A 27883-nucleotide genomic window follows, 5' to 3' on the forward strand; every position below is an offset into this window, starting at 1 on the left:
ACAAGATAATCCAAAAGAAGAGAAGAAAAGAAGCTATATTTGTTTACCTGTTGAAGTATTTATGAAGTAAAACCTATATAGCCGAAGACTAAGATGAAGATTAAACAGCATAGTGAAGTTGCCTCTAAAACCCCTTTTAGGCTTTAGTCGAGGGGTTTCTCTGGTTATCCACGTAAATGTAACTTATCTCTAAAGTCACCTGGAGGTGACCTTTTAACTGTCGCCTGGAGGTGACCTTTTAACTGTCACCAGCCGCTCTCACTAACCATTCTCTCGGTCAGTTTTTCTTTTTGGACACTTCGGACGACCTTTTTACTTAAAAATAACCCAAACAATCAATAATTATATGGTAGATATCATTTTTCTAAATATTATCGATCTAGCACCCATTCAGACAGAGTGATAATAAAGCGTGTTTCAAGATACACGCCTTACAGACGTGGACGAAAAGCACATATTATGAAGCACGCCTTCTTGGGGTTTTTTCCGAACTGACGACACGGTAGAAAAGTGCAGATTGTAATCAGCGCCATCGCGGGGTTTTCTAACGCGTCAGGGAGGCACAGATCATGAAGCACACATTCGATTATTCCCCTCAATTATTGTTATTCTATTATTACCGCAATTGCCTTAAACCCCGGACGACCCATCCCCTATAAATACCTCTGAATCCAAATATCAAACCACACCAAAATTACATTCACATTCATTCTTCTATAAATTCCTTCTATCAAGTAGAATTTGTTACAGTTTTTAGAAGGTAAAAATATTTTTTTATTATATTATATTTATTTCATATTTAATTTATTTGACCAAATTTTATTGTACTATTTTTTTTATTTTCCGCGGTTGTAAAATTGAAGGCATGATCATATCTCGAGATATTTTGTCGATACGGTAACAATATTAAATTAGGTTATTTAAATTATTGTGATTATATTTTTTAAATTTTTTAGTATTAGTTTATATTTTAATTCATATACTATTTATTTAATTAGGAGAATGATCGTATATTAGAAACAATCATTTATTTTTGCAGACATAAGACTTTCAATCTTTCAAACTCTCAAACTCTCAAAATGAGACGTATTTAAGCTATTGTTTACTATAATAGAGAAATTCAGGAAGATGAAACCGACATTATCTTCGCATCAAATTATTCTGTCACCTTATCCTTCAAGAGAAAATCATTCTTGAGGAGCTAATCATTAAAATATCAAAGAATGTTCATGTTGGAAGTACTAGAAGACTGTCCTCACTTCAGTACAGATTTCTAACTACACTATTTCCGTTAACTTATACAGCGTTCGAACTCTCTAACGATGACGACGTTGCTATGATGGTTGATGCTCAAAATCAAAATTCAGATGCTGTTACACAAATGTATGCCACATTTGTTGTAATGTCTACGGTTCGTGGTATGTTATTATGCTCCCACTATGGGCTGACTTAACAAGTTGATTAAGTTGACAAGCCAATTCAAGTAATGTGTAATGATTTTAACTCGTTAATGGTAAATCACATCCTGATACCATCCCATCAAGTTCAATGGGAGACATTCATCAACAACTTGTTACGATCTCTACCGAGGTGGCTCCACGAACAATCCGTATGATAACATCGCTTTCAGTTCAAGGGGAATGTATTCATCTACCTATTTCTTTAACCTTAATATAAAGATTCCCTCAACACAACAATCTATTTAGTACCCATTTGACACAATGCCTTCAAGTTACAGGGGGAGACATTCAACTGCAAGCTGCTTCGACCTCAATGTGGAGTTGCATGCGACACAATACTTAGTTTAAAACCCGTATGACACGATGCCTTCAAGTTCAAGGGAAAGACATTCAACTATCAGCTTGTTCGGCCTAAATATCGACATCACAGAGGAACCTTTATCTTCACCAGAAGAACCTCTTCGTGAGCCATGTGCGGATGGTGCTGAGACTGGACTATTCGTTGAGTCAGAATCACCGCAGTTCAACATAGACTCCGATGATGATGATGTAAATGAAGTTTCCACGAATACGGTACACACCGAACCTCGAACACATATGTATGAAGCTGACTATGATGCAATGTATATGCCAAAATTTGCGGATATGCCCAATGTTGGTGACTACGGATTTAACTCATCAGTCAATGATGGTGAGTTATATATCATAATGTAATTTTCATCCAAAGAAGAAGCGATGATTGCAATTAAGAATTACAATATTCATAATTTTGTTCACTTTAGAGTCGACCATCCACCACCAAAAAGTATGTATGTCACTGTGTCCAACGTCATAACAGATGCAACTGGATGGTTCATGTATTGAATAGGAATATGAAAAACAACATATGAGAACTAACATTATACAACGGTCCTCATACATGTTGTGCTTAAGGGATCAACTAAGATCATCCCAACTTGGACTCCGACATTATCTACCTAGTCATTATGACCATGGTCAAAGCAAGCTCCCATATAGCTATTGTGGTGCTGATTTCAGCTATACAATCTCAATATGTATACACTGTCTCCTACAGAAAACATGGAAGACAAAGCAGAATGCCATTAAAAAGCTTCATGACAAGTGGTATTCATCTTATAACGAACTACCAAGTTGGTTTAAGGTAGTGCACAGACTGAATCTTGGGATAATAGTCGACTTCGAAACTTATCATATATACCACGATGATTGAGTGCTTCGCGATCGATGTCAATTCTACCAGCTTTTATGGACTTACCCATAGTGCATTAATGTTGTGAAATACTGCAAGCCCGTGGTCCAAATTGATGGGATGTTATTGTATGTAAAATACAAGTTTTATTATTGACAATTGTCTAATATGGTAATCACAACATTCTTCCAGTTGCTTTTGCCCTTATTGAAGGTGAAGATATATTTTTAGGGTTTTTTCCTCAGTTGCCTGATATATTTCTCTATACAGAGATGCCAAAATCGTGGAGCCCCAACTGAGTCTTTCAACAACGTGAAAATCTACAAAGTGACACAACCACATACAATAAACTTTGTTGCGAGATTTATCGAGAATCAAGATCCCTCCTATGAGTTGTAATATGCAAGTCTGGGCAAATATTTTAGCATGTTCCTCGGAACAGTCTTCATTTAAATGTTGAAAATTTGTAGCCAACCATGATAATGGTATTCGACCACCGTTGAAATTAGATGATATACCTCCAAGATACTCCTCACACAATGAATTCCAATTACCATCTACCACACCAGAAATAACATCCCCATCTATCGAAGGCCCCAAATGTATGGAACATCCTTCAGCGTAATAGTGCACTCCCCACACGAAAGATGACATATGTGTGTCTCTGATCTCCACCTCTCAATCAATGTAAAAATAAGGTTGGATTCAAGGTTACAATGCCCTTCATATTTCATTATGTAACTGAATCTGACCTCAGCTAAATATGACCAGACACAACTTGGTATCTCTAACTTAGCGTTACGAATAAATAGATCTAATATATGATCATTTCTCTAATTAAATAAATAATATATAAACTAAAATATAACTAATACTAAAATAAATAAATAAAACATTCATAATAATTAAAATAAGACAATTTAAAATTGTTACTGTATTGTCAAAATGACTTGAGATATGATTCACATCTAAATGAATCAACCCACATTCCATTTTATAACTGTAAAAAGTAATAAGAAAATTAGTTAATTAAATAATAATAAATAATAAATTATTAAATGATTATAATATAATAAAAAAATTTAGCTTCTAAAAACGATAGCAAAACTTACTTAAAGCTTGCTACAAGAATTGATAAGGAAGAGAATAAATTTTTTTAGTGTGGTTTGAGTGTTGTATGTGAGGGTATTTATAGGAGTGAGGGTAATGAGAGGTTGGGCTGTATTAAAGGTGATAATTTAATGGAAGACACAGATATTAAAGGTGGTAATTTCATGATCAGCGCCTTCCATCACATGTCAAATTTCTAGCGAATATGCGGATTATAATTTACACTTTTCACTGTGGTGCCGGCTCGGACAAACTCCAGGAAGACACGCTTCATGATCCTTGCATTCCGTCCACGTCTGCAAGGCGAATATCCTGAAACCCGTTTGATTATCACCATGTCAAAAAGAGTGATAGATCGATAATATTTGGAGAAATGGTGTCTGACAAGTAATTATTGATTGTTTAGGTAATTTTTGTGTAAAAACGCCGGAAAAATACAACCATGAACGTGTCATCTCCTCTTACACATAGCCTTCCCATTTTGAATGGTTTGATAATAAATAAATAAATAAATAAGAAGAGATTTTGGAAGTTATTCAATATGTTTTCTGGAACCATGATGATGGTCTCGCTGAGATCCTTCAGTGGGGTCTCTCCATATCCGTCAAAGTATCCATTGGTTTACAGAAACAGGCAAACGGCTCCAAGGACTACTATCTACATGAGCACTCAAACACAAGCAGTTCCCTCCAGAACCCAGGTCATCATACCTTTCTACTTGATTTTTCCCAAGAAAAGGACACTCCCTCGGCAAAGGGAGTGAAAAGCATATTTTATAGAAGCTATGATTATGTTTAGTATAGCAAATAGTTTGTTTCTTGAATCCACGCCTCATAATGATTTAGTTGTTTTGTTTGTATAGACGGGAAAAAAATGTTATGTGGGTGAACAATACGTGATTAAATAATGAGTTTGTAAAAAAAGAAAATTGATCGATATTGCAGAGGATAATGGAAAGCATTTCAGTTGGTGGTGAGGCTGGGGGTGCATACTCCTATAATGCCTTGAAGAGGTTGGACAAAATTTGGTCAAGCATTTGCTCTACTCAAGCCGGTAAGTCGCATCGTGTGTGTTCGGCAATGTTTAAAGTGTTAATTTGTGCTTCAAAATTGGTAAAAAATATCTCCTTCTCTTGTCTTTGCAGTTCAGCAAGAACCACAGCAGGTAGTTTCGAGCTTTCCCGGTGTGTTTAGCTAGTCTGTTCTTGCTGGAAAACAAGTAGATAAATGTGACGTGGTAGTTTGTGGGGGTACACTTGGAATCTTCATTGCTACTACTTTGATTGCTAATGGTCTTAAAGTCTGTATTGTGGAAAGAAATATATTAGAAGGGGTAAGGTTTTTTTTTTTTTTGGATTCAGTTCATTGTAGAGGTTTTTATAGCAAGAATAATCTGCTTCAAAATGCTTTGCTTGAAGGAGATGTTAATAACATATTGATTTTAGAGGGAACAAGAATGGAATATCTCAAGGAAAGAGTTGGTGGAACTTGTAGAAGCTAGCATTTTGAATGAAAAAGACATTGAAGAAGCTACTGCTGTGTTATTCAATCCTGTAAGTTCCTGAACTTGATGAATTGATTAGTGTTTCTCGGGGTAGGCTCATTTGTAGAAGCTGTCTTTCATTTCATTAACTGCTCAGAATAGATGCGGATTCGAGAATAAGGGCGAGATCTGGGTAGAAGACATTCTTAACCTCGGTGTCTCGTGAGTAATTCTCCTCTTTTGAATCTGCATTATAGAAATAAGATCTGTTCTTCTGGACTTCACTTATTTACATGTTTAATATTTGCACCATGATGTAAATGATCACTGTGACATCAATTAATAAAAGGTTACAAACACAAATTCTGCTAAAAGCTTCTCTCAACACCAAAGTTGGTTTTCTATATGAAACGAAATGGCTACGTATTGAATGCTGTGCCACTAGCAAGTAAACAAAGAGATACTTCAAATGCACTGGCCATGTTATTTATGATTTCTTTCCTGCATTACACGAATTTCATCCATATTTCAGTATTAGGAGGCTTCCTTTGTTGTAACTGTATGCTTTATTGGATGATAATTGTTGTAACTCAGTTTTTCTTAACCGAGGTCATTGTAGTTATTAACAAATATTTTGCTCATTGTATTTTAAAACTTAATAACGACGATCTCTAACTGATATTCTGTCCATTATTCCAGGCCTGCAAAGCTTATAGAGATTGTGAAGAAACGTTTAGTTTCCCTTGGTGGAGTTATCTTCGAGGGTTGCAGTGTGCCCAACATAAGCATTTTTAAATGGTATGCCATCAAAGATGAAGTATGAATGGAATAGACACCTTGAGGCTTGGAAATATGGATCTGGGTTAGATTACAGGCTATGAATGACAAGTCGAATCGCTATGCTCGTTCGACTATCGGCTTCCGAACTTATCTATTTCGTTTCATCCAACAAGGAAAATTCATTGAAGATTGTATCGTAGCTCATCTATTTCATCTTGAGATATTACCCAGAAATGAAAAATCTTATATTACTGCAACTTCATGCACCATTAATTTTTCTGTACAGATTTGTTTATTGATTCATAAAATAAAATCGTACTTCTGCAAAAGAATCTAATAAAAAACTTTTGAACGTTATCTAATCTCACGTGAACATTTGCATTTTCATACCACTATGTCAAAAATAATTATTAAATATAATAAAACCATTTGCATACCACCGAAAAGTTGCGTGACTAAATTAAAAAGGATTCTTTTGGTGACCAAAATATTAGTCTCCTAAGAGTTGAGTAATCAATTAGATAGTTTACCCTTTAATGAAAATAGAAAATAAAAGAGTTGGTTTATCCCTAAATTATATCTAAATTATAAACTGATCTCTAAACTTTGAAATATTTTAAAAGACTCCCCAATTATTAGTATAATTTTAAACAATTTCTTCTGTTAATTAAACAAATTATTTAAGCATTAAATGTCAACTTGTGTTTGACGTGAAACATATTCAAAATTAGTGAATCAAATTTTAAACACAGATGCACGTATTGTATAGATAATTTGGATCTATTATATAAAAATCGACTATATTATTAATATTTAAGGTTATTTTTTTTAAATTTCTAGATGCATACTATTTTAAATTTGATATACGCATTTTAATATGTTTCGTAGCATATTTAAATTGACACTGTATGCGCAAGTTGAAGGCTAAAATGATAAAAAAAAAAACTGATTGAAATTATATTAATAGTTTAATGACTTAATTAGAATATCTTAAAAATTAGGGACTAATTTTAAATTTAATACATAGTTTGGGGATTGCCTCGAGCAGTTAACTTAAAAATAAAAGCACTCCGAGCCTCTAACTTCCCAAACCCTAAAATCCTTTCAAAGCGCTTCGTCTCTTGAAAGCTTCTCACTCCACAGCTTCAACTTGAAAATCCCAGCGCCGCATCCTTCACCACACGCAAACATGGTAAATATCCCCTCATTTAATTTTAGACATCTTTTTGTTCATTTTTAGGTTTTTGATTGTATTTTTCTTATGTTTAAGCCAATAAGATCTTGATTTGGGTAGTTGTTGTTGTTTGTATTTTGTTATGATTTTAGGTTCTCCAAAACGATGTTGATTTGTTGAATCCCCCAGCCGAGCTTGAGAAGAAGAAGCACAAGCTCAAGCGTCTCGTTCAGTCCCCCAATTCATTCTTTATGGTAATATGTCTTAACCTTTTTTTTTCTTAATTTTTATATCAATGATATATCTATATGGTGAATTAACTTTTCTTCGGTTTTCTTTTTTGTTGCTCTCTTCCAAAGGATGTTAAATGTCAAGGCTGCTTCAATATGTACGTTTACATATGTTTTTTGGATTTTAGACCTACCGTTTTAAGCAGTGTTTTCATATCTTGAGTTATGGGTTTTCATTTTCTCTTCTTTTTTCTTTTTTGCAGCACAACTGTATTTAGCCACTCTCAAACTGTTGTGGTGTGTGGTAATTGCCAGACAGTTTTATGCCAACCTACTGGTGGTAAAGCTAGACTTACCGAAGGATGCTCTTTTAGGAAAAAGGGTGACTAAATCTGTTGCCTATGACCCATTCTGTATATCTTTTTGATGTGTCGAAATGTCTTTATTTTAAAAGCACCGTTAAAGATTTATAAAAGACTGTTACTTTTTTTTATTAATGCATCAATTTTTCTATTTTGTTTTTTTTATAAGAATTTCAGGCCTCGTTAAAAACCCCCTTCTTGATTAATGGAGTTTATATGAACTCCTTAATCAGTGGAAGGAGGAAAAGAGCGCCTTAGGATTTTATTGAACCATAAAATTACATAAGATACAACCATCATACACCCCACTAACCAAATAACTTGAAACAACCATAAAACACCCGAAATATAAGACTAGAATAGAATCAGCCAATTCCTTCTTTAGCTAAGGCATCATCCTCTAGATTGGCTGACCTATTAACCCATCTTACAACACCTTCTAAAACATTAAGCCTATGAACAATATCTTTGATCAAAAACGCTTTCTTGTTACATTTGGTTGGTTTTCTGATCTTTATATAAACATCAGTATCTAAATTTGAGGTGTTTAAAATTTGCACAAAGTTGTCCTGTTATGTTTTGTAAATATTTTTCCTTTTTCTTGCTCAGTTGTTTTCTTGTTCTGGTTGCCTGTTTTACGTTATAACTTATAATTGCATTGGAATGGCCGGGTTTGATTGTATGATTTATAGAATAAAGTTAATAGTTGTGTAGATTGCAAATTATCTAGCCAGTGATGCCTTTATACGTTTTTATTGCCTTGTTATTCAGAATTTTTCTTTAGGACATGAAAATACTAGTTAAAAACGATTGTGCATTTTCTGTCGCACACAACCGAGTATTCTGTCGCTCACACCAGATTTCGGAAATATAGCCTTTCTGAACCCTGACTATGTACTTATTCACTCTAGTGTCGGAAGCATATCGAGGAAAAGAATCCTATCTAGTAGATCGTTTTATTACACATTTTAGATGTTGTTTCCTTGCAAGGGCCAATCGAATGATTAAGCCTGCTTCTGTTTTTCCTACTATTCATTCCCTTAGACATTTATCTATGCCCATAAATTGTGCTGTTTAGTCCTATTGAGTTTTGAAGTTTTTTGGATCATTTCAAGACTGCATTGCGAGTATGGATTTTTTCTGGGTCCGAGCAAGGTGGGATTTTGTTGCCTTTTTACAGTCAAATCAGTTCACTTGCCTTTTTATACACTTATTTCATGGCAGTGCAGGGTCATTGAGTACCTGTAATGGAAAGTTATACAGTACATCTTAATATAAGGTTTAAATAAGGCGATATTGGTTTTGTTATTGTTTAAATAATAAAATCGGTAAAAAGTTACTTAAAATATTATTATTTTTACCTAAAACATCAATTTTTAATATTTTTGGTTAAAGTGTCCAATAATAATAAAATCGGTAGCGCCTAATAATATTTTCGGTCATTTTTTACCGGTTTTGTTATTTAAACAATAATAAAATTGGTAGCGTCTTTTTTTAGTCTTATATTAAGGTGGTCACATGAGAGCATTTCTTGCATGTAATACTCCAAATTTTTTAGTAGTGACCAAAATGTAAGTTTTGAAAATTTAGTAGTCAGTATAAATTTTAAAAAGTTAAGTGACCAAAAATGAAATTTTTAAAAGTGATATATATTTTGGCCCGTAAATGAATTGTTTATCTTGAAGTAAGAATTTTTGTGAGAATCAGAATTTTGATTTGGAATTTGTATTAAAAGTTATTAAGATGTAAAATCTGATAAGAAATTGGATAATAAGATTGAATTAGAATTTTATGAAAATTTTAAAGATGTTAGGTAAAGGTTGAAAATGTTATTTCCATATTTTAGAACAATGAAATGAAATTTAGCATGGAACAGTGGAATTGAAGTTAATTTTCTATATTTAGTAGAAATTGGAAAAATTAAGTGATTAAATTGTAATTTTTGAAAATTGTATGACTAAAGTAGAAAGTTAACTTCAAGTTGGTTTATCTTTGACTATAAAATATTTTATTGAAAGATATTTTGTGTCAAGTGTTTTAAGCCATAATTATTTTTAAAAAATCAGTCTTTCTTCTTCAATGTTGTCGTGAACCTCCATGGCTAAAGGGGTAAGATTTTCAAATTGATTTTTAAGTTTATTCGTTTGATTTTTGGGTTATTAGATAGAGAATTATTCATTTTGAAATTATCTATCATTTGGTATAAAAATTACATGGAAATCATGTTTAGATGTTGAGATTCATGAAGAATATGTTTGATTTTGAAGATTTGATGGAATATTTTTATGTTATTAAGGTTGTAGATTAATTTCCAAGCATGAGTGATGATTAAAATCATCTAAAAGTGCATGAATAAGTTTTAGCCAAGGCTAGGGTTTATGGAGACTGGTTTAATTTTGATTGAATTTGATGTTATGAATATTAGAATAGCATGAATTAAATCATAGGAGCTTGAATTCATGCTTGAAATTGAATGAAAAGTTTACCCTAGTTACTTTATGATTTTCAGCCATGAAAAAATATATGGGAAAAATGTTAAATTTTTTTCATATGGTCTAGAATTGATATTAAATGTGTTATATGTAATTTGGAGATTGATTTGGATCAATTTGGAACATTGACGTAGAAAAAAAGGCTAGTTTGCAAGTTTTGAGAATTGATGGACCTTGATGCATAAATGTGTAAATTGGAGTATTCAATATTGAATTTAAATTATAGAATACTAGAATTTTAAGTTAAATAAGTGATTTGGGACTAAATTGCAAATTTGGATAAATTTGGTGATGGAATTAGAATAGTCTCAAAAGTTGGGACTTAATTGTGAATTTTCAAATGTGATAGTACTATTTTAGTATGAAATTTAAATGCTGGAAATTTATATTAGTATACTAATTTTTAAGATTAAATATTAGATTTGGGATCGAATTCAAGTTTAGTAAAGTGGGTGGTTGAAATCGAAAAGTCTAAGGAAATAGAGGATGAAATTTGCAAGTTTTTGAATACTAAAGTATTGAATTGAGTATATTATTAAGGTGTTGGAAATTTTAGTAATTTATGTGAAATGATCATAATGGTGAATGATCATTATGAATTAAAAGGAAAGGTTGATATGAATTCTAAGAAGAATTCATAATTAGTAACTTGAATGCAAAGTTGGTAAAAGTTGAAGGGTTGATGATGAAATACATATTTATGGAATCAAATGAATATTTTGAGAAGTTTGAAATTATGATGGAAATATGATTTAGTTTGATATCAATTTAGCATCAATTATGTTTTATAGAATTTATTTTATTGGAATTAGATTACGTTAGTAGAACACTAACATACAGTTTGAAATGGTATTATGTATCCAGTGACTCGAAAGCGAAAGACAAAGTTCATGAGTAAAAGAGTATCATATTAAAGTTTCAGTAGTGAGGCAAATGTGAGTGCAAAGGTGACTTGCGATAAGTCAATTTCATATTTATTATTTTAATGTACGATGTAATTATAAATATGAATTATTTTCATAATGCTTATATAAAGATTTATGAATGATTTTTGGGTATAAGATTACCCAATACATTTTTCTATGATATTTATGAGAAGATGTTCGAATGAATTTTCGAATATAATTTTAAGAATGATCTATTATTTTAGAAATGGAATTATTTCTTTGACAATTTCAAAAATGTTATTTGAAATTATTTTAGAGCATAAATTGCTCAAAATATTTTACATGATATCTATATCCTAATTATGAATGATTTAAGGTATGAACTGCCCAGATTATGATTTTTATATGAATATAAAATGATATAGAAGTCTATTGTATGTTGCATTGAGAATCGTAGGTATGCTTGGCATGCCAAGAAGTTGAGTAAGTTCAAGTTAAGTTATGGTACATTCGTATACATTATGTATGGTATCGTTGGTGCACATGGTATGCTTACATTTGAGTGCATATTCTGATTTTGATTATTGGCACCGTGTAGTGCCTAGTGCGCACATTATGTCTGATTCACTACCTTACATTCTCTTTAAATATACATTGTGTTATGAGAGTAATTGTGAAAACTATGATAAGCACCTAAAAGAAAGAATATGTAAATAAAATGAAAGTTCTTAAATATATAGAATGAAAAGAATATGAAATGTATGTTATGTTTGATGTTGATTTACATGACTATGACTTTTGATAAAATCATGAGACGATGATTTTCAAGTTTTTAAAGAGAAAAATGACTTGAATAGCTCAATTTGAAAGTTTCAATGTTTTTATTTAAATTACATATATATGTTTTATCTCACCTTAGCTATGATATTGCCTCTCTAATTTTTTACTTAGCTCATGATGATTTTCATGCGTATGTTTGAATAAAGAAATGAACGTGAAGTGAGGAGCCTCTTGTGCATCCTTCCAAAAAATCATATTTAATATATTGTAGACATTAATTTTCGTTAACATATTATATATATATATATCTATATATATTATAGTTCGCAAATGGTTTTTGAAAATACATATAATATATAGGTTTTTTAAAAGCATTTTGAAAATGTATATAATATATAGTTTTTAAGACACTTTTGAAAACTATATAATATATAATTTTTAAAATATTTTAGAAAAATATATAATATATGCTTTTTAAAATCATTTTTTGAAAACTTATATAATATATAGTTTTTGAAAACATTTTTTGAAAACTTATATATAATATATAATTTTTAAAACTCTTTTGGAAATTATATAGTTTTTTAAAAAAACATTTTTGAAAATTATATAGTTTTTTAAAAAACATTTTTAAAAATTTATATATAATATGTAGTTTTTAAAAGAAACATTTTTAAAAAAATTATGTTATATAGTTTTTTTAAAATAATTATTTACTTATTATTGTATTTATTATTATTATTACTATTATTTATTATTATTCCTTATTCATTTATTTTTCTGTCTAGGCTCTAAAATAAGGTCCAAGATAAACGGGCTTGAACCAGCCCAAAAGTCCTACGAAACGGTCTAGTAACCAGATGATGTTTAGGGTTTGAAAACCCTAAAGTCAAGGCACCGCACAACAAGGACAAGGGTCACGCGAAACGACCGGACGTCGGTCGAGGATCCTAGGACTGAACCATCCCGGGATTTCAGCAGCAACGCCCTGAGCAAAACGGAACAACACGGGGTACTGGTTCACCGAGTAGGGTATAAATACCCCGGTGACCAACAGAGGAGAGAGGACGGAGAACCCACAGAGCAGAGTCACCACCATGAGAAAAATCACAACAGAAATCAACTGTGGGACAACAGTACCTACAACACAACATTAGCAAGCGCTGCCAAGGATCCAACACAAAGCCAAAACAACCAACCACAAAACAACATCATACACAGATCAAAGAACCAATATCGAAATACAACTGTGAAACAACATCGACAAACGATCGAACCATAAACCAAGCAATCGAAAACCACAACCAAAACAAAACGCAGACTAACAAAGCAATAACGACGGTTGTGCTTCCAAACCAAGAGGAGCCACGGAGTCACCTAGAAGGGTAAAACCCGAGACTTTCTAGGCAAGATCTACGCCTATCTATAAGGTATTTTACTGTTTTGAGGCCGGATCTGATATCGGAGTGGTGAGGAGAGCAAGGTAGGAGAGTTTGGCTTTTTTGGCCGTCGTTAGTGGCGACCGGCGGTTGCCGACAGGAGCGGCGCACGGTGGTCGGTTTCCCCTCCGGAGAGGGATGGTAGAGAGAAGGGAGAGATAATTCTCTCCTCTCATTTTTAGAGAGAGGAAGGAAAATGAGCAAATGAAGACTTGATGCCTTAATGGCCGGCTTTTGGGATTATTTATGCCCTCCCCAAAACGACGCCGTTTTGGGGAGGGAATTCGGTGTAATTTCTTGAGGGTTAAACTCGGTCCTCGACCATCAAGTTTTGTCATACTTGTACTTTGGTCATTGAATTTCATTTTTCAGTTTTTTAATTTGGAATTTTAATTTATTATGCTTATATTTTAGTCCCCAAGTTGTATATTTTCGAATCTGGCCCAAGGTTTATGCAGGTTTTATTTTGGTAGTTAATTAACATCCTTTTTTATTATTTTTTTAAATCCCTTTTTTCACTTATTCAATTTCGTCCTTTTTTTTGATTTCTTATTTTATTATTTTATTGTTTTGTTATTTATTTAATATTTAATTATTATTCTACCATTTAACATTTTTTGACATTTTCAATGGTAATTTCAATCCAATCAGGGGTAAGTAATTCGAGTCAAAAATTTTAAATTTTAATTTTCGCAATTAAAGACAACCGAAAAATTAATTGATACCGAAAGGACGGTTCAAGGGTGCTAATCCTTCCTTGACCGTAACCGACTCCCGAGCCCAATATATTTCTGGTACAACGCAAACCATGTAAGATGGTGTCCGACCCACCTAAATTCGTTTTAAAAATGGTCGGTGGCGACTCTAACCCAATTCAATTCAAGTCAAAGCCCAATTTCGGGGTCCAACCGAAAGACGGTTCCGACATATATGTATCATTAAGACATCCTATCTTTGACTTATTAGTGACATGTTTTATATAGATATCCTTCCACATAAATGGTATGCGATAGTAAACTAGGACCATTTATTTTGGTTAGCTTGGTTATATATGTATTTATGAATGATTAGTTATATATATTTATATTTTAAATGGTTTCCTAATTAAATAGTGTTCAGTCACTTTTATATAGTTTATGAAACAACACTAAACTATCTAATTACTGCCTAAAATTAGATTCGTTTTGAACGATTAAATATTATTTTATGATTTTACACGGTTAATGAAATAGTTTTAATGTTGAAAAGAGAATGTTTTGAAATGAAAAACAAAATTTTAAGCATTTATGATCAATGAATGTCTGTAACATTGATTAACATCTTTAACTCGTATCTCGAAACATACACAATAATAATGGGTGTTACATAGCCATCTTTGATCCAAACTTTGATGTTTCTGCCTGTTGTATATTCAATGCCAAATCTGCTTTCCTTCCGGTGTTGGTTTTTAAAATGTTGACAGAACATATCTGCAGGTGAAGGCATAACGTGTCAATTTTCTCATGCTTTGTGATAGTAACCACTCGACATATTGTCTTGTAAACTAACAATTATATTAGTGAGCAACTGAAGTTAATGTTGGGGGTTATTAGAGGATATGGACTAATTTGTAACCCCCTAGACCCGGCCTATGCGTTTCGACTAAGTATAGTGGATCACATTATGATTATTAAATACATTTTTCGAAACCGTTATTTCATCAATATAAAATCACATTATAAATAACCTGAAATTATAAACAAATTATAATATCAAAATCCAACTCGTAAATATAGTACCAATAAATAATAATGTAATTTAAAACATGTCTTCAAATTCAATATCACAATAAACCGAGCAGTATTAGCAAAAGAGTTATCATTATAAAATCCGATATTTTAAAATAAGGTCCATGTCACCAAAATAAAGTCAACTTGCCAGATAAAAACATTACAATCTGATTTACTTCAAGAGATATGTTGATCCTCCAAGTGCTCGAACCAAGGTATCTAACCAACAGTATCTGAAATGGAAAAACATTTTCAAAAGGTGAGCTAGGCTCAGTGTGTCCCAACATTTCCATAAAATCACAATAGGTACAAATCATAGTCCAGTAATCTCACAAATTCGTAAAAGAGTTTAACTTTTTGAAAATCATAGTTTAAACCCTTTTCCGGTACACCATCAGTAGTTCCCAAAATTATTTTCCATATAGCTTACTTTATGCACATAGCAAAAAGAAAGCCGACTTAAGGATAGACTCTGAAGCTTGTATCCTTAAGCCCAAGTCAATAAGTCCATATAGCTTACCCTAAGCACACAGCAAAGGAAAGCCGACCTAATGAAACATCTTGGGGCCCTCAAGAGTCACATTAGGCCCAGTTAGCTTGATCAGAGCTATTCCATCGTAATTCAATTCCAAAGTTCAATTGCACCGTGACACAAATTCCATAAATCCAAAAACATGGTAATCATATACCAGTTCAAAACAAAAATTAGATAGCAGCCATATTCCATAAATTGTCACATTAAATTGGTGCATCCATAAAACAATAGCCAATGAATTCGGTGTACTACATATTAAAACCAATAAAACAGTTCAATAATAAGTAGGGAACACACCTCGACAATAGATTCAAATAACAAATCTACTGATTGCTGGTTTCACCACGCTCTGCTATAGTTTTCGAACGGGTGAATACTGGTACACGTGGTTTAACTGATCTAGAAGAGCTGGGTCGAGCTATCGAACGATCCAGAGAGTCTCTTGTACCTTCAAACAATAATATTTATCAGTCCCAAATCCTATTTAATTGTTCAAAGCTAAACTTCTTAAGTATATAAGCATTTTTCGGGTTTGACTATCAATTTGAGGTATTTCGAGTCTGAATTTGGCCAAACGGATTGCGGAATCGGAATCAGGGAGTTGAAAAACATAAAGTATGACTTTTCGAAAATTCAAATTCTTGGTCAAAGTCAAAGTCAACCACTTTGACCGTAGATTTGGAGACCTTTGGATTCGAATTTGACAAAACGGACCACGGAAACGGATTCGGCACGTTGAAAACTATCAGGATAGGTATACTCGGAAAAGATTAACGGTCGTTTAATGCTCGGTCAAAGCCATCTTAGGTTTTGGTCAAAGAAAGTCAACGGGTCGGGTCAACGGTCGGGTCGGGTCAGACCGGTCAAACCGGTCAGAACCGGTTGAAAACCGGTTAAACCGGTTTCCAGCAGCCACACGCCCTGCGGCGGCGCGTGTGGCGCGTGAGGCGTCCTCCGGGGCCCTAAAAATCCCGGAAAAATTTCTAAAAATTATTTTGAGCGATTTCGAGATACTTACAACGATCGGTTCAAATTTTTGAACGGCGGAGAGCTCGATTTCAAATCGGCCGAATCTTTGACTGCTCCACCTCCTCACGCGCCGCCGTCTACGGCGGACAAGGTTGACACCGGTGAACTTGGAACGGCACAAGGAACACGATGGTGCGGGAGGTGTCGTAAACGGAGCAACGATCAGCGGTGAATTTAAGATTTCCTCGGCGATAGAGCTAACAAAACCGTCGCTACTTTGACTGGAAATTCCCGATGTTTGGCAGCGTTTCACTTCAATTAATTTGAAGGGTTTGTTCCTCGCTTGATGATGAACACAACGGTGGTTTCAATTTTACGATTGGACGTCGAACGGCGTCGGAATCGGCTTTGAAGTAGAGTGCGGGAGGAGGAATTTCACAATTGTTTTATGTTTTGAAAACAGAAAACCATTCATACGTTTATATTAAATTTTCTGCCGACACTAAAAGGAGTAATGCAGGGCTTGGTCCCTGAATTTCCTTTAACTTCTAAAATGGCCTACAATTTTGAAAACTTTCGATTTAATCCTCAAATTTTGCCAAATTACTTAATTAAATTTTTTTTCTCTAAATTTTATTCCGGGTTGTTACAATTCTCCCCCTCTACAAGAAATTTCGTCCTCGAAATTTACCTTATGAGAATAGTTGAGGAAACTGAGCCTCCATTGACTCCAATGTCTCCCAAGTAGCTTCTGAGGGGCCTCGATTACTCCACTGAACTTTGACCATTGGAATTCGCCTATTCCGAAGAACTCTTTCATCTCTTTCTAAAATCTGAATGGGCTCCTCCTCATATGACAAATCCGGTCTCAGCTCTACTTCTTCAACCTGAATAATGTGACCTGGATCTGGACGGTATCGCCTTAACATAGACACATGAAAAACATCATGAGGTGGGAAGGCAACTCAAGCTGATAAGCAACAGGTCCAACTTTCTTCAGAATACGATACGGCCCAATAAATCGTGGACTCAATTTACCCTTACGCCCGAATCTCAATACTTTCTTCCACGGTGAAACTTTTAAGAAGACCTGATCACCAACCTCAAATCGTATATCTTTCCTTCTCTGATCTGCATAAGACTTCTGCCTATCAAATGCCTCTTTCAAACGGTCACGTATCAATCTGACTGTGTCCTCCGTCTCTCGCACTAACTCAGGTCCGAACGTTTTTCCTATCACGCAACTCAGTCCAACAGATCAGAGTGCGACATTTACGCCCATAGAGTGCTTCATACGGTGCCATACGAATGCTGGTCTGATAACTGTTATTGTAAGAAAATTCAGCCAAAGGCAAAAATTTCTCCCAGCTACCATGAAAATCGATTACGCAACCCCGCAACATATCCTCAAGTATCTGAATCACTCTCTCAGATTGACCATCAGTTTGTGGGTGAAAGGATGTGCTATAATCCAATCTTGTTCCCAAAGCCGTATGTAGCGCCTTCCAAAATCTCGAAGTAAATCTCGGATCTCGATCAGAAATAATAGACAATGGAACACCATGCAATCTGACAATCTCTGAAATATACAATCTTGCCAGCTTATCCAAAGTATAATTTACTCGCACAGGAATGAAGTGAGCTGACTTTGTAAGTATGTCAACAATCACCCAAACTGAATCTTTTTTTCGAAGGAGTCATAGGCAAGCTAGTAACAAAATCCATAGTAATACGCTCCCATTTCCATTCAGGAATCTTAATAGGCTGTAACAAACCTGATGGATGTTGATGTTCTGCCTTAACTTGTTGACAAGTCAAACACCTCGCTACAAAATTTGAGATGTCCTTCTTCATGCCGATCCAATGATACCTCTCTCTCAAATTCCGATACATCTTATCTCCACCGGGGTGCATAGCATATGGACTACTATGAGCCTCAGTAAGGATAGTCTGTCTCAACTCAGCATCATCAGGCACACAATACCGACCTTTGAAGCATAGAACTTCATCCCGGTCAAGGGCGTAATCTGAGCTTGTCCCCTGCTCTACTTGCTCAAAGATGGGAAGCAAGGAGCTATCAAAGGGCTGCTTAGCCTTGATCTCATCAACCAAGGTCGGCTTAACTTGCAATTCTGCTAACAAAGTGCCATCATCATATAAATTCATCCTGGCCATTAAAGATCTCAACTCCGATACCGTCTTTCGACTCAAAGCATCCGCTACAATGTTAGCTTTACCAGGGTGATAATCAATCACACAATCATAATCCTTCAGAAGCTCTAGCCAGCGCCGTTGTCTCAAATTAAGCTCCTTCTGGGTCAGGAGATACTTTAAGCTCTTATGATCCGTGAAAATATAACACTTCTCTCCATAAAGATAGTGTCTCCAAATCTTCAAGGCAAAAATCACTGCTGCTAACTCCAAATCGTGAGTAGGATAATTACACTCATGAGGTCGCAGCTGACGGGATGCATAAGCCACCACTTTACCTTCCTGCATTAAAACACAGCCAAGTCCTGAGTGTGAAGCATCACTATACACTGTAAAATCCTTCCCGGACTCTGGTTGAATCAACACCGGTGCTTGAGTCAAAACCGCCTTTAATTTCTCAAAGCTCTCCTGTTGTGCCTCGCCCTAGTCAAACGGCACATTCTTCCTTAACAACTTTGTCAAAGGAGAAGCAATGATCGAGAAGCCCTCAACAAAACGTCGATAATAACCAGCCAAGCCCAAGAAACTGCGGATCTCAGATACGTTCTTAGGTCGTTTCCAATTCATAATAGCCTCTATCTTGCTGGGATCGACCTGAACACCTCGCGCAGAAATAATATGCCCCAGAAACGACACTTCTTGAAGCCAAAATTCACACTTGCTTAGTTTGGCATATAGACGATGCTCTCTCAAAGTCCGCAGAACGATCTTCAAATGCTCGTCATGCTCTGCCTCAGTACGAGAATAGATCAGAATATCGTCAATGAAGACCACCACAAATTGATCCAAATATGGTCGGAACACCCGATTCATCAAATCCATGAAAGCTACAGGAGCGTTCGTCAAACCAAAAGGCATCACTAAGAATTCATAATGACCATATCTAGTGCAAATAGCCGTTTTTGCAATATCTGATCCTTTAACTTTCAATTGATAATACCCCGAACGAAGATCAATCTTAGAGAATACAATAGCTCCTCGCAATTGATCAAATAAATCATCAATCCTGGGTAGTGGGTATTTATTCTTGACCGTCATCTTGTTCAATTTCCGATAGTCAATACATAATCTTAGCGACCCATCCTTCTTTTTCACGAACAGAACTGGAGCTCCCCATGGTGAAGTACTATGTCGGATAAATCCTCGATCGAATAATTCTTGCAATTGGACTTTCAACTCTTTAAGTTCCCTTGGAGCCATACGATAAGGTGCCATAGAAATAGGTGACGATCCCGGATAAGTCTCAATCTCGAACTCTACCTCTCTATCAGGAGGTAACCCAGGCAACTCCTCCGGAAAAACATCAGGAAACTCGCTAACTGTACGAATCTCCTCGATCGTGGACAATGCACCCTTGGTGTTCAAAATACAAGCAATGAAGGTCTCATATCCCTTCCGGATCATACGATCAATTTCCATCGCTGAAACTATATTGGAGAGATAACCACGCCGTTCACCAATTAACACAACAGTCCGACCATCTGAAGTCTTCAGAGTAGCCCGCTTGTATTCGCAATCCAGCTTTACCTTGTGTTTATTCAACCAATCCATTCCAAGAATTAAATCGAACTCCTCTAAAGGAAGCTCCATAAGATCAGCGAGAAAAATTTCTCCCTGAACCTCGAGAGGACAACGCCGGAATACTTTATTCACTAATACCGCTTGTCCTACTGGACTTGTAACTGTAACAGTATTTTCAGTGTTCTCGATCGGAATCTGAAGGTTTCGAGATACTGAGCTCGATACATAGGAGTGAGTGGAACCATTGTCCAATAATGCAAAGTATGGGGTAGAATAAATAGTAAATGTACCTGCAATAACCTCAGGCTCATCTCTGTCGTCACGACGTCTAGTTGCATAAACCAAAGCTGGCTGTCTAGCCTCAGAAGCTGTTGGCCCTCTATTTTGCTGAGGTCGGGCTCTACTGTCTATCCTGGACGCTGATCCTCGAGTCTTTCCTTGATTACGATCTCTAATTGGGGTCTGTACTGTAGTCTGCGAACGCACAGGAGTTTGGGTAGTGGTCTGCTCAAACGAAACTAACTGAGGACAATCCCTCCGATAATGACCACTAGATCCACACTGATAGCAAAGACCCATCTTCTTACGACACTCTCCTGAGTGCTGTTTACCACAATACTCACAAAGGGGCCCATTATAATACGACGAGGAACCGCCTCGACTGACAGCTAAAGGTGAGGATGTTGCAGGCCTGAAACGTGTATTGCTTCTCTGAGGGGCTGAAGTACGAGTCCTCTTTCCGGACTGTGCTGATGACTCCATCGGGCCTGAAAATTTCTTAGATCGATCTTGATCAACACGCTCTCTACCAGAAGCTAAAACCTCCACCTCTTCCGCATCTTTGGCTCTGCCCACCAGCACATCAAATATCTCATCCTGATGGGTTACAACTTGCCTACGCAGCTCGTATCTGAGTCCAAGGGCAAATTTACGACATCGATCTCTCTCCGTAGGTACCATACTGAATCCATACTTCAGCAATTTCAGGAACTCGATCTCATATTCAGAAACAGTCATGTCTCCCTGAACCAGGTCTTGAAACTGTTGTCGTCTCTGAGCTAAGTAGCGCTCTCCCAGAAAACGACTCCGAAAGCGATCCTTAAAGAAATTCCAGGTCAAACGATCGGTAGGAACACTACTGGTCACTGACTCCCACCAAGTGTAGGCATTACCATCTAACATTGTTACAACACCAGATATCTCTTAGTTGAGTCCAAACCCAATGATCCATGCGTCTCTCTGTATCCTGGAGCCAATCCTCAGCTTCAGTAGGAGCTCCACCAATCTGTCCCCCAAAAGTTCTAACTCCATTGGCAATCAACGTCTGTGAAATAGGAACCTCAGATACAACACCAGTAGCTCTAACTGCTCCCTGTATTAACTGCAGAAACTGTCTACTAAAATTCTCATCCAATGCAACTCCAGTAGACTCTGACTCAATATCGGTCGCTCCTATGATCGGTGTAGTCATGCCAATACCATCGGTAGGTGGCATATTCGTTGGTGTCGTAGGAGCAGGATCACCTATTGGAGGTGGGGGATCTACTCGTATCTCATCAATCGGATCTGCAAATCTAGCTACTCGACCTCGTCCACGACTAGTTCGACGACCACGTCTAGCACTCATTTTGGTAGATCTCGAGATTACTACAGAAGATAAACTTAAGGTTAGATAAGCACTTGGAGTCTCGAACATAGTTAAAATCTTAATAACTTTGTGACATGGCCTTAGTAACTCGTTTTGTAAAATATTTCAAAACTGTATTTTCAATGTGGACTCATACACAGTCCGAGGGTTAAAAACCAAAAGCTCTGATACCAATAAATGTAACCCCCTAGACCCGGCCTATGCGTTTCGACTAAGTCTAGTGGATCACATTATGATTATTAAATACATTTTTCGAAACCGTTATTTCATCAATATAAAATCACATTATAAATAACCTGAAATTATAAACAAATTATAATATCAAAATCCAACTCATAAATATAGTACCAATAAATAATAATGTAATTTAAAACATGTCTTCAAATTCAATATCACAATAAACCGAGCAGTATTAGCAAAAGAGTTATCATTATAAAATCCAATATTTTAAAATAAGGTCCATGTCACCAAAATAAAGTCAACTTGCCAGATAAAAACATTACAATCTGATTTACTTCAAGAGATATGTTGATCCTCCAAGTGCTCGAACCAAGGTATCTAACCAACAGTATCTGAAATGGGAAAACATTTTCAAAAGGTGAGCTAGGCTCAGTGTGTCCCAACATTTCCATAAAATCACAATAGGTACAAATCATAGTCCAATAATCTCACAAATTCGTAAAAGAGTTTAACTTTTTGAAAATCATAGTTTAAACCCTTTTCCGGTACACCATCAGTAGTTCCCAAAATTATTTTCCATATAGCTTACTTTATGCACATAGCAAAAAGAAAGCCGACTTAAGGATAGACTCTGAAGCTTGTATCCTTAAGCCCAAGTCAATAAGTCCATATAGCTTACCCTAAGCACACAGCAAAGGAAAGCCGACCTAATGAAACATCTTGGGGCCCTCAAGAGTCACATTAGGCCCAGTTAGCTTGATCAGAGCTATTCCATCGTAATTCAATTCCAAAGTTCAATTGCACCGTGACACAAATTCCATAAATCCAAAAACATGGTAATCATATACCAGTTCAAAACAAAAATTAGATAGCAGCCATATTCCATAAATTGTCACATTAAATTGGTGCATCCATAAAACAATAGCCAATGAATTCGGTGTACTACATATTAAAACCAATAAAACAGTTCAATAATAAGTAGGGAACACACCTCGACAATAGATTCAAATAACAAATCTACTGATTGCTGGTTTCACCACGCTCTGCTATAGTTTTCGAACGGGTGAATACTGGTACACGTGGTTTAACTGATCTAGAAGAGCTGGGTCGAGCTGTCGAACGATCCAGAGAGTCTCTTGTACCTTCAAACAATAATATTTATCAGTCCCAAATCCTATTTAATTGTTCAAAGCTAAACTTCTTAAGTATATAAGCATTTTTCGGGTTTGACTATCAATTTGAGGTATTTCGAGTCTGAATTTGGCCAAACGGATTGCGGAATCGGAATCAGGGAGTCGAAAAACATAAAGTATGACTTTTCGAAAATTCAAATTCTTGGTCAAAGTCAAAGTCAACCACTTTGACCGTAGATTTGGAGACCTTCGGATTCGAATTTGACAAAACGGACCACGGAAACGGATTCGGCACGTCGAAAACTATCAGGATAGGTATACTCGGAAAAGATTAACGGTCGTTTAATGCTCGGTCAAAGCCATCTTAGGTTTTGGTCAAAGAAAGTCAACGGGTCGGGTCAACGGTCGGGTCGGGTCAACGGTCGGGTCGGGTCGGGTCAGACCGGTCAAACCGATTCAGACCGGTCAAACCGGTCAGAACCGGTCAAACCGGTCAGAACCGGTTGAAAACCGGTTAAACCGGTTTCCAGCAGCCACACGCCCTGCGGCGGCGCGTGTGGCGCGTTAGGCGTCCTCCGGGGCCCTAAAAATCCCGGAAAAATTTCTAAAAATTATTTTGAGCGATTTCGAGATACTTACAACGATCGGTTCAAATTTTTGAACGGCGGAGAGCTCGATTTCAAATCGGCCGAATCTTTGACTGCTCCACCTCCTCACGCGCCGCCGTCTACGGCGGACAAGGTTGACACCGGTGAACTCGGAACGGCACAAGGAACACGATGGTGCGGGAGGTGTCGTAAACGGAGCAACGATCAGCGGTGAATTTAAGATTTCCTCGGCGATAGAGCTAACAAAACCGTCGCTACTTTGACTGGAAATTCCCGACGTTTGGCAGCGTTTCACTTCAATTAATTTGAAGGGTTTGTTCCTCGCTTGATGATGAACACAACGGTGGTTTCAATTTTACGATTGGACGTCGAACGGCGTCGGAATCGGCTTTGAAGTAGAGTGCGGGAGGAGGAATTTCACAATTGTTTTCTGTTTTGAAAACAGAAAACCATTCATACGTTTATATTAAATTTTCTGCCGACACTAAAAGGAGTAATGCAGGGCTTGGTCCCTGAATTTCCTTTAACTTCTAAAATGGCCTACAATTTTGAAAACTTCCGATTTAATCCTCAAATTTTGCCAAATTACTTAATTAAATTTTTTTTCTCTAAATTTTATTCCGGGTTGTTACATAATTAAATATACCGATGATAATGTTCTTTATTAAGTTGATATCTTAACTGAAGTATATAAATGTAATTAAATATTTCATCGTTTTTTCTACAATTAAACAATATATATATGTATACTTTAATTTATAAGTATTTGTACAAATGATGATAATTACCTAAAGAAATGCAACTGTAAAAGATCACTACGCAAGAAAAATAGATAATTTTATTTTTTTATTAATCTGGGATAAGTACAAGGCAATATTTGTTCAAAGATAATTTTCAATCATTTGAAATTAAACGCTCACACCCTGACAATCTTAATGCTCAAACTTGAGACTTCAAGGAATAATAATTCTTTTACCATTGAACTCGCTCGATTCATGAGCAATTTTTTTTTTAAAAATCCATTAAATTATAGTAATTATTAAATGAATTTTATTAAATGGATATTTTCAATAAAATATTTTTATCCATGATATAAATATAAAATAATATTATTCAAACTCTTTAATTTATATGATCGTTTTTCGTATTAATTAAGTTAGTTTATTTAATTTGAGTTGATTAATTATTTAAGTTGGAGATAATTATTTATTATACTTCTGGTGATTTTTTTCACAAACAAATTAGGAACATAGCAAATATGCTTTGATAAATTTAATAAAAATAAAATAATTAAATCAAACACTTTTGAATACAGTAGAACCACTCATTCAGGTGTTTTGGAATTCACTGCAGATGAAGGGTCAGTCGCGATTCCGCCTCATGTATGGAGTAATTTGTTCCCTGTGGACACTCCAATGGTTCCCTTGGTTGAGGTTCGTTATGTTCGACTTCCGAAAGATACGTATGCTAAATTTCAACCTGATGGAATTGGCTTTTCTGACTTACCAAATCACAAGGCGATCCTTGAAACAAGCTTTCGCCAGCATGCTACCCTCTTTCAAGATGATGTTCTTACAGTTAAATATGGGGAACTCACATATAGTTTGCATGTTCTTGAGCTGAAGCCCTCTTCAAGCATATCTGTCTTGGAAACAGATATTGAGGTGGATATTGTCAACCCTGGCGTTGAATCAGATAGGACAGATCAGTATGTCCTAAAACCACTTGTATTTGGCACAATAGAATCTGGATCAGTTGAGGAAGGAAATTACATGTATTATAAGTTCTCTATTGATGATGATACATGGGAAACAATTGTTTCTGATGATGTCAAAATAGAGGTAAAGATAGATGCAGAGATACTGACCTTTATGTATCCAGGCATCCCCTAATATTCCCAAACCGGCACCAACATGAATGGTCTTCCCATGATGTTGGTTCGAGGACTTTGATCCTCACTTTCAAAGATAGGAACTTGGGTACTGGTACTTACAGCCTTGCTGTCTATGGATTCAAAGGAACAACCAAGTACCAGGTATCGGTGCATGTTCAAGAGAACAGCAAGTGTAAGGCGGGAAAACAAGCCATGCATTCATCTTCAATGGAGGTGGATACTGAAGAGTGTCGAAATTGCAAGCATTTTATACCCAGTAGGAGTATAGCACCGCATGAAGCATACTGTAGTAGACATAATGTTGTTTGTCCACTTGCTGGTTGTGGCATAGTGCTTAGGATGAAAGAGGCCAAAAATCATGTGCATTGCAACAAATGTGGGCAAGCTTTTCAATCAGGAGAGATGGAGAAGCACATGAAAGTTTTTCATGAACCACTTAGGTGCCCTTGTGGTGTAGTCCTTGAGAAGGAAGACATGGTAAGCCACATTCCTTTTGTAGTCAATTTACTTCGATTTACTTTCTTTTAATTAACTTGGACATTAAAACTGGCACCCTTTTCTTTTATTTAATAAGTTGAAACACCTTAATTCATGAAGTTAATTAGCTTTTGTTGTGGTTCTGTAAGAATGTTAGTTACTGCATAACTTATATGGTCTCAGTCTGTGACAGTTCAAGTTAAAAGATGGTATACAAACTAGCCCTTTCTATGCTAGTGGATGATGGATAAGACCAAGCATGAATCCTCGAAGTAAATTACAATTTTCGGTGTTCTATTAGGTTGTAAATACTTTGTAGGATATTGGGATTTTAGTGCTGCTAGTGTAGTCAACATTTTCTAGTATAGTCTAGTAAAATCAAAGGTTTTCCTTTTCTAGATATAAAACTTCAAATGGCTGGCACCCTGTTGTAGCATGTCTAAATTTGCTCCACCGAGTCGGTTTTCTTATTCTGGACATGAAGTTGAAATATATCATATTTGACGGATCCGTCACCTAAGGTATCTAAAGGAGCATCGTGATCTTTGGTTTAGCTCTTAATAGTAGTAGAAACAAGAACCCAGTGATTGGAAATGGAAAATTCAGGTGCATCTTTCTTTACTTTTTTATAAATTTTTTCTTTGATTTTATATGGATAGGTGCAACACCAAGCCCCGGATTGCCCCCTGCGCTTAATCACATGTCGGTTTTGTGGAGACATGGTTCAAGCTGGAAGCTCTGCCATGGATGTTCGGGACAGATTAAGAGGACTGTCGGAGCATGAGAGCATTTGTGGCTCAAGGACTGCTCCGTGTGATTCTCGTGGGCGTTCTGTAATGTTGAAAGACATGGACATCCACCAGATTGCCGTTCACCCGAAGAACTAATGTCAACTCTACTTCCTGATTCCGGTAAAGTTCAAAATTGTTCACTCAAAAAGAAAGACGCCCCCCCCTTGGGCGCGGTTGCTGACACGTGTGCTTGAATCAAAGAAACTGATGTGATTATTTGTATTGATTATATAATAACAGTGGGGTTTCACTTGTTTTTGGCTTGTGAGAAAAGGCTAATATTAATCATGTGAATGGTATTCTTCACATAAGAAGCATTGCAAAAACTCGGGCAACTTCGCTAATACAGTTTATTAGAAACGGTGGCCTTTTAAATCACAGATTTTTAGCTTAACTTCTTTTTGGATGAAGCTCTTGAAACTTCGATCAGTTTCAATGGCTGCCTGTCCGCTTTTGAACCTTTTTGTTCGTACTGTAATTTTACCTTTATCTTGTCATTTTATATTTCATGTTCTCTCTTCAGACTGTAGTTATCTAATAATTGTAAATTTTCGTCAACTCACATACAATCTGGTATTAATAGACTTATACGACTGTAAAGTTTTTTTTTTGTTGATAAAACGAGTTATTTAGTACATATTAATACTCAAGATCTTGAAAATGTGTTATTATGTTTCAAAAGAATAATAGTGTACCCAGTGGTGAATAGCCCTTATAGATCACATTTATTCAAATTTCTCG

General features: G+C 35.7%; 3 protein-coding genes and 1 pseudogene across 3 annotated transcripts in view; 3 read left to right on the plus strand and 1 right to left on the minus strand.

The window, feature by feature from the left end:
- The window catches only part of LOC120153265 (AUGMIN subunit 2-like), a 30423-nt gene extending 24561 nt beyond the window's left edge, over positions 1-5862 (minus strand). The window contains exon 1 of the mRNA XM_039165253.1: positions 5853-5862. The gene's annotated coding sequence lies outside the window, so the exon portion shown is untranslated. The remainder of the gene's footprint in view (positions 1-5852) is intronic.
- LOC120153267 lies at positions 4266-4988 on the plus strand. Its single transcript, XM_039165255.1, has 3 exons — positions 4266-4480; positions 4725-4833; positions 4925-4988. Exons 1-3 carry the CDS (start codon positions 4322-4324, stop codon positions 4975-4977), a joined length of 321 nt encoding a protein of 106 aa, XP_039021186.1. The 5' UTR covers positions 4266-4321; the 3' UTR covers positions 4978-4988.
- Positions 5863-7121: 1259 nt separating the features above from the next.
- LOC120153170 (40S ribosomal protein S27-2) lies at positions 7122-7937 on the plus strand. Its single transcript, XM_039165171.1, has 4 exons — positions 7122-7234; positions 7369-7470; positions 7576-7604; positions 7710-7937. Exons 1-4 carry the CDS (start codon positions 7232-7234, stop codon positions 7834-7836), a joined length of 261 nt encoding a protein of 86 aa, XP_039021102.1. The 5' UTR covers positions 7122-7231; the 3' UTR covers positions 7837-7937.
- A 16839-nt stretch (positions 7938-24776) lies between these two features.
- On the plus strand, positions 24777-27507 carry LOC120153325 (annotated as a pseudogene).
- Positions 27508-27883: the final 376 nt, after the last annotated feature.

This window comes from Hibiscus syriacus, unplaced genomic scaffold (genome assembly GCF_006381635.1).
Source record: "Hibiscus syriacus cultivar Baekdansim isolate YM2019G1 unplaced genomic scaffold, ASM638163v2 tig00111099_pilon, whole genome shotgun sequence".
Lineage (NCBI taxonomy): Eukaryota > Viridiplantae > Streptophyta > Magnoliopsida > Malvales > Malvaceae > Hibiscus > Hibiscus syriacus.

Excerpts from the sequence above, each read along its gene's own strand:
- LOC120153170 (XM_039165171.1), top strand. Across the intron at positions 7,471-7,575 it reads CCCCCAATTCATTCTTTATG|GATGTTAAATGTCAAGGCTG; the intron begins GTAATATGTCTT and ends TCTCTTCCAAAG. Across the intron at positions 7,605-7,709 it reads TGTCAAGGCTGCTTCAATAT|CACAACTGTATTTAGCCACT; the intron begins GTACGTTTACAT and ends TCTTTTTTGCAG.
- LOC120153267 (XM_039165255.1), top strand. The coding sequence starts at position 4,322 with ATGTTTTCTGGAACCATGATGATGGTCTCGCTGAGATCCTTCAGTGGG. Across the intron at positions 4,481-4,724 it reads CAGTTCCCTCCAGAACCCAG|AGGATAATGGAAAGCATTTC; the intron begins GTCATCATACCT and ends TCGATATTGCAG. Across the intron at positions 4,834-4,924 it reads CATTTGCTCTACTCAAGCCG|TTCAGCAAGAACCACAGCAG; the intron begins GTAAGTCGCATC and ends TTGTCTTTGCAG.